This window comes from Odontomachus brunneus, unplaced genomic scaffold, assembly GCF_010583005.1.
Source record: "Odontomachus brunneus isolate Ranch 3 - 2012 unplaced genomic scaffold, Obru_v1 Obru_scaffold_106, whole genome shotgun sequence".
NCBI lineage: Eukaryota > Metazoa > Arthropoda > Insecta > Hymenoptera > Formicidae > Odontomachus > Odontomachus brunneus.
This window is the reverse complement of record NW_022639556.1, coordinates 531,897-539,371: the sequence shown is the minus strand read 5'-3', so window position 1 is coordinate 539,371 and position 7,475 is coordinate 531,897. Positions and strand designations below refer to the sequence as shown.

Here is a 7,475-nt window from a genome sequence, read left to right as displayed (position 1 = left end):
TATATATATATATATATATATATATATATATATATATATATATATATATATATTATATCTCTTATTATATTAATATATTATATAAATATTGCATATTCTTATGTAATATAATAAATACAAATTTGGTATGAAGTTATATAAATATCTTATTTTGTGTTTTTATATTTTCCTTGCAAATCAGATTTTTTTTCTTGTTACTTTAAAAATTGTTGATTTTTATATTATAGCAAAGTTGTATAACTTTTTTTTAATGTAATAATTTATTTGAAGAAAAAATGAAAAAGTCTGTTATTGACGATTAAAGAAATATCATAATAATTTTTCATGTATTTTAATGATAACTGCAATTTATGGTCATGGACACACACACAAAATATCTTTTACATGGTAAAATAGAAATCACAGGTATGTGATAGTTTACGTAATAGCCGTTGTTTGATCCTGGCAGCGCTGCAGATATTGACAGACGTTTTGCTGCAGACATAAGATAGCGGCTAGCGGTCCATTGTTATATAGTCAAAGACAGTAACCGTAAGACGTAACATAAGAATTGACCAATTGCGATCGAATATTTATAAAAATGGCGACCTTTTGATTCGACGGTTCTCAACATGATTGGTCAATTCTTACGTTACGTCTTAAGGCCAAATCACACGATTGGCGATAGATGATTAATGATTGAAGATTGGAACTTGATCAATAGGAACAAAGCAAGCCAAGGCTGAAGCTTGTTGATTCGTTAAAATCTAATCTTTAATCGTTAATCGTCAATCGCCAATCGTTAGTGTAATTTGGCCTTTTTACGAAAAGTGAGTGTGGCCAGCTTAATATATATCACAACCAATCACGACTCGATTTTGTTTATGATTACGGATACGGATATGTTTACAGACTGTTGGACCCACAGCTTTATACTCGCGAAATATCTATAAATTGAAACCTTCAAACTATAAAATGAACGATATTATTATTATCATTTTAACAAAAATTATAGTTTGAGAGAATGAAGGAAAATGATCCTTTAATTTTCATACGTAAAAAAATGCTTTATATGTCTATATGTTAAACTTATATTTTTTTATTAACTTAAAATTACAACTTTCTTAAACCTTTTGCTAAAAAAGAAAAAGTGTTTTAGCATATATTTTCTACATTAGTACAGAAAGTTCAGGTAAAGAGGACAAGTGAACAGCACTTTGTGTATTTTCGCACGGCCGCTTAACCTCTATATGAGTGTTATGTGACATTTCGATTGTTGAGATCAATCGTATATTATTAGTCAAAATGCAAGGTGCACGTGCTCTTCTCACATGTGTGCAAATATATAGATATATCAGTTCGTCCAGCGTGAATTGTACTTTCTCTAGAGAAGGTAGATTTATGATGAAGATTATGCAGAAGGGTAATAAATCAAAGAAGTAAGATAAATCCTGACACAAGTTAAAGACAAGTTAAGGATTCGAAAAATGACAATTTTTTGCTAAATATTTTTGCATTATCACATTATAGAAAATGGTACGATCACAGCACAAGTTTTCATAACCCCATGGAGTTGTCTAAGTCAGCCAGATCACCATCTAATCATACAGTACGCAGAATGACTATACGGAATAAACTTTTTATGGAGCATATAACAGACCAAATATCAATGGGAGCAGCATCCAACATTATTAATGGAACCATTGAAATTACTCATGTGGAAATAACTCCAGATTTCACACGTGTCAATGTATTTTGGAATCCTACTAGTGACACACCTATTAGCCAGGAAGCGTTGCAGAAGTGTGGCTGGATTATTCGACATGAATTATCACAGCTTAGGGTCATAGGTGTGGTGCCTCTTATCCAGTTTGTGGAAAACAAGAAAAATTTAACACAAAATGAGATAAAAAAAAGATTTGTAGCGATAGAATCTGATATCAAAGACTTTGAAATTTTGTCATATTCTGAACAAATGGAATTAGCTACATCACATATTGATCAAGCTTCACATGAAGACTCAATAATAAGTAATGATTCTGAATCAGAACCTGACATAAAATTACCAGTCATGAGACAAGATGTACTAGGATTAGATCATTCTAAAATTATGACTCAGGTAATTTTTTTATCTTATGCTTAATTATCTTTGTCTTGTCATATTAAGAAATAAAAGTATGGAAAATATTTCTATTTTACTCTTGCAGATCACTATCTCAATGTTTAAATCAAGAACAGCTACACAAAGAAGGATGTTGGATATGGATTCTAATACAGATAAGAATCCATGTGATGTTGTTTCTGATCAAGTTGCCGAATTCTTGACAAAGAGTGAACAAAGAGAGCTTTTCAGAGATTTCCTCAAGAAAAGACAGTTAGAAGAAAAACGCAAGTATCGTGCGAGACAACCGCGCAATCAGCAGTTGGATTATTCTGAAGAAGAAATGGATTGCGAGGAAGAAGATAACAATAACAAATATGACTTTGAAGATGAACACATGACTGCTTATGACGACTTCGAGCATAAGAGGTAATGATCTTCGGAAGATCTTTCTTGAAATAAATTTATTGTTCAATATAAATATAATACTAAAAAAACTGATTTTTTATATACGTATAATAAATAATTTATTATTAGTGAACTATATTGAAGCAATATACACAAGTTCTTGCATCGTGCATGTGCGCGCGTCGCGAATGAATACGTGTGACATAATCAATTATTAACAAAAACATTGTACAATCACTAGTTTCTGACCATCAATATAATTTGTATTAATAAAATTAAAACTGTACATATAATATACAAACTATCATATAATTACTTTGCACTTGGTAAAAGCTCTTGATTTTTTTGGCTTTCATTTCTTAGCCGATTGTACAAGGTGTCTGATGCAATGCGTACGTCCACACGTGTACATGCGCTGCATAATAGCTTTGCATCACAGATATCCTGTGTATTAATCGTTAATTATATAGGATACAAATGAGTTACGATTATGGCAAGATCATATCCTATTACTCTAACTACTTTTCGCGCATTTGCAGTGATACATCGTTATAATTTCCATGATTTGAAGAAATAAAATCAATTTTTGCAAGTTCTCTGGTGCATTTATCTACAATCAATTATCACATAAAACCAGTGCCCGTCATGTTATTAGATTATATAATATCTTATTGCGTTGTGGTAGAAACGCAGAATTAAAAACGCGTATCCCTACACATATTTAGTATATTGCGCGAAATTCTCGACTATGTTATCGTACGTACGTAAGGTATGTCACTTTTTGTACCAGCCAACAGAATCACAACCTGTTTTATAAAAATATATTACGCTAGATTTCAACTAGATCTTGGTCTAGAAGTTTCTAGATCTTGTTCTTGTAGCCTTTGTGTTTCAAGTGTTTCGTTGAGAGTTATAATTTCTTGATCATTTATGACTTTCGGGTATGAATGTGAATTCGACGACGTTAATTGAGGCATCAAGTCACTTAGTGCACACGCTTCCGATACATATTTATTAAAGGTTTCACTTTTGTCCGCGTACACATGATGACCAGCACCAGTAATTACCTATAAAATAATTGTTCCATTTTTTTCTAGTCTTTTCTAGATAAGTTAGTCTAGATAAGAGTCATTTTTTTTAAATAATAAAGATTCGATTAGCTTCAATAGCTACTCATTTCACGCACCTGAACGTTAACGTACGACGACGGCCGAGCTTCCTTAATTGTCTCGCCGGTTGTATTGTCAACCCACGATCTACTTCCGTAAAGTAAAGTAATGGGTATATCATTGCTTAAATTATCCATCCGTTTGACGATAGGATTTTTGGCCCATCCGAAACTTCGCATCATAGCGTGAAATGCGCCTTCTCCGCTATTAATCAAATATAACGTTGTATTACAGTATGATGATATACAAAATTATATTGAGATGTTTGTGCTTCGAAAACTTACGATGGTGTCTGTGCGTTGCATTGATGAATATATTGCGAAATCACAGTAGTATCGTCTAATAAGGGAGAGAACTTCTTTACTATATCCGGTCTTGTTTTTTCAATGAGCCATTGTCCTGTGATAGAATAGAATATGCACACAATAATAAAATATATATGCGTGCGTATACACACACAGCAATACTAACCAAATGGTCCAGCAAATCTAACTGCCCATAAAGGATTTAAAGGTTGTACCGCAAATGCTATAGCTTTCACCCAAAATGGTATATGCACACGTGCAGCAGCATCGGGTGGTTTCTCAGGAAAACCCCATGGGTCGGCCAATATGAGATGTTTAACTCTTTGAGGATACTGCATAGCATAAGATGCAGCAAGAAAGCCACCCATCGAGTGGCCCAGTAATATAAATTTTTCTAGTTGCATCTCTCTTCTCCATTCCTCCACAGAAAGCACAAGTTGATTTTCAGCTTCTTGCGCTTTATTGCTAAAAGTAGGTCTACTGCTTCTGCCAAATCCTGAGAACAAAGCAATTCAGATTTAGTTATTAATACACATATATGTATATATGTATATATAATGTGCATAATAACAGTAGAAAAATAGTCTTCTATTGTGCCAAAGTATAAATCTTGCATCATTCTTCTGGAACAATCAAGATTACTATACAAAAATGTCAAACTCATCATTGAGCCAGATACATTTATATGTGACTACAAAGTTCAGTCAATCAGTCATGTTGGCATGAGTCATGCACTTGAGTGGATGATCACAAAAAACAGAGGACATTGGAACTGCAAGATTACGTTGCATCAATACTAGACTATTATGACTAGATATTATGTATTAGATATAAAATCACATATAAAATTAATTATCAGTTATTCTAATTGACTTGTGAGACATGTATCTCTTACCTAGTATATCTATGGCATATACTGGCCTATGAATTGCTAGCGCATCCAAATTCATACACCACAATGCTACACCAGATGCTAAACCGTGCAACAGAACAATCGGGGTTTTTGACGACTCTTCGTTTAATGAAATGGTCCATATTTTGTCAGCTGTACCTACTACTGGTCCAATATCAACATACCATCCTCTGTATGCCGTCTTTAGGCCTATATTTCATTCAGCGTATGAATACAAATCTTAGTCTTAAACCTAGATTTAACTGATTAATTATATCTCACGTACATGAGAGAATTTTCTTTTCCGCCGCACGTAACATGGTCGAAGATGCCATAGACCAGCTAAACCATCCCCAGAGCCAGCTGCTGCTGTGTGACAAGGGATTATTTTCTCAATATATTCGGTGCGCAGTTTCCACTTGACAGCTGAATCCAGTTTATATTAACAGAAGCGACATGCACGAAATGAACGTTTGGGTTACACGGGATTTGTCAAGTCATACTTTTGCGCTCACTTAAATATGTGTACTGCGCGATAGATATTATTAGCCGTTAGATCATAGACAGCCAATTACCACTCATCTGACCGCGCTCACCGTCAATCTCCATTGCACGCGCGGCTCGACGTCACGTGAAACTCAGACAATGGTAGTGAAGCGGCCTTGATTCGCGCGAACGAGCCAGATCCCCTAATCGCGACCCACGATCGATCTATCGTTGGGCGAATTTGCTGCGTGTAAACTGTGGCACGCGATTCGGCCGATTTTCGCTGGCTCTCCTGCGACGATCCTTCGTCGAGATGAACACAACTGCGCGCAAATCTCGTGGATACGTACGACTCTGATACATGACGTAACCTCGATGACTGCGCGACAATCGCGATGAAAATCATGCAGAAAAAGCGGCAAATCGCATTTGACACGAAATCGCAATCATGTAAATCAGGGAGCGATGATTGTAGACTTCTTACCTTTTTGCCTGAACGATTTCATGATCTGCCATGAGAGCAACGGTGGTGCCGCGAACCGATGACACTTCCTCTCGTCCCGACGCGTCGGATACTTTGTTGACAATGCGAAAAGACAACGCGAGCGATACTATTATCTATCTAGCAGGAGCGCTCACTCGCGCGCTCTGATCAGTGCCACGATGAGTGCGCGGCTTACTGCGTCGAATGGAGTGCCGCTGTTGGATCGAGAGGAGGGAGATGGCAGCAATCAGCTGATATCGCGGCGAACGAGCGAATGAGGGAGCGTGTGAGAGGGTCGATTTCTAGAGCGTGTCGCCGAACGCGGAACAAACGACGCACACGCATGCGTTATCTTTCCGCAAACTGCTGTTTCATTTAGCTGCAGATCGGGCTCGGATGAGGCCTCGCGTGTGGCGATTGATAAATCGGTCGAAATTATGGCGAAATAGTTTGGTAAACAAAGACGCGTGCCTTTTTATTAAAGAGTCGCGATCTTTTTTCTCTCTTTCTTTCTCTCATTCAATATATTATCTCGGGCGTCTATAAGATGTCTCCTCCAACATTAATATTCGTTTATAGATGGATAAATAGATGTAAATTGTATGGATGCTATTCAAACATAGAAATTTTTAGGTTAAATTTCAATTATCAAGACATGACGGCCTTCGTCAAATTCACCCGCGCGATCTTGTCCTTCGTATTCGCAGTATCGAACGCGGTCTCGATTCTCGATGATCGATAGAGCCGACTTTCCATCGACTCTCGATAGGGCTGACCTTGGTCGAGTCAATGCTCCTTTCCCGTTTGTGTTAGGGCTTGTGTCCACGATGCTAGAAATCGGTCCGAGATTTCGATCCGAGAAACGTGTAACCAATAAAATTGTCGCCTTTCTGTAAAAGCTGTAAATGGATTGGTTGCTTTTTTCTCGGATCTAAATCTCGGGCCGATTTCGATTGTGGACACAAGCCCTTATAGGTGAAGTTGCGTTCTAGAAAGGGATGGCGAATCGATAGGCCAGAACGCTGTTTCTCTTAACTGTACCGTGTCATGCCCGTATCGGACTATGTATTGAAGCATCGGACCAGTTAAGTAAAGCAGAACACACCGAGATGCAGATTGACTGATTGATCTGACTGCAAGTCTCAATTCATAGTCTGATATAGGCGTTATATTTCTTGACTCCCTTGCGAAAACGAGTAGACGCTCGGCATCATTGATGCCCGACTACTAGCGCACCCTGATAGAAGACTCAATATAAGTTTTTTACCTGGAGAGAATATTATAGTTTTTTTTTTTTTCATATAAATTGTTTTCAATTTTACTATGTTTTAATAATCCAGGAATGATTGTCAGTACGGCTTATCTTGCCAATGCCCGTTTCTACCAACTTTGATTAACTTAACCGGCTGATTATTCCAACAGAATTGACCAATCGCATTCCTCGTTAGTCAGAATTGACAGATGCGATTGGTCAATTTCATTGGAATAACCAGACCAGATTAAGTTAACAGGCACGAGGAACATAACAAATTCCGCCAGAAACATAACAGATTTCGTTAGACATAGCAAGTGTTTCAACTCTTAGAATACTGCGGCTGTATATATATATATATATATATATATATATATATATATATATATATATATATAT

General features: G+C 36.5%; 2 protein-coding genes across 6 annotated transcripts; one reads left to right on the top strand and one right to left on the bottom strand.

Moving 5' to 3' along the window:
* Positions 1-711: 711 nt before the first annotated feature.
* On the top strand, positions 712-3,083 carry LOC116849092. Its single transcript, XM_032825890.1, has 3 exons — positions 712-1,418; positions 1,510-2,098; positions 2,187-3,083. The coding sequence occupies exons 1-3, from the start codon at positions 1,285-1,287 to the stop codon at positions 2,511-2,513; spliced, it is 1,050 nt and encodes a 349-aa protein (XP_032681781.1). The 5' UTR covers positions 712-1,284; the 3' UTR covers positions 2,514-3,083.
* Positions 2,558-6,081, bottom strand: LOC116849091 (1-acylglycerol-3-phosphate O-acyltransferase ABHD5). Of its 5 annotated transcripts, none has more exons than XM_032825886.1 (7): positions 5,825-6,081; positions 5,141-5,280; positions 4,858-5,064; positions 4,129-4,458; positions 3,942-4,056; positions 3,675-3,861; positions 2,558-3,555 (listed from the first exon to the last, which is right to left on the bottom strand). In XM_032825886.1, the coding sequence occupies exons 2-7, from the start codon at positions 5,187-5,189 to the stop codon at positions 3,325-3,327; spliced, it is 1,119 nt and encodes a 372-aa protein (XP_032681777.1). In that variant the 5' UTR covers positions 5,190-5,280; positions 5,825-6,081; the 3' UTR covers positions 2,558-3,324. The 5 variants fall into 5 exon arrangements, with proteins under 5 accessions (XP_032681777.1, XP_032681776.1, XP_032681775.1 ...); XM_032825885.1 differs by having other exon boundaries at positions 5,141-5,220; XM_032825884.1 differs by having other exon boundaries at positions 5,141-5,223; positions 5,825-6,080.
* Between the last annotated feature and the right edge of the window lie 1,394 nt (positions 6,082-7,475).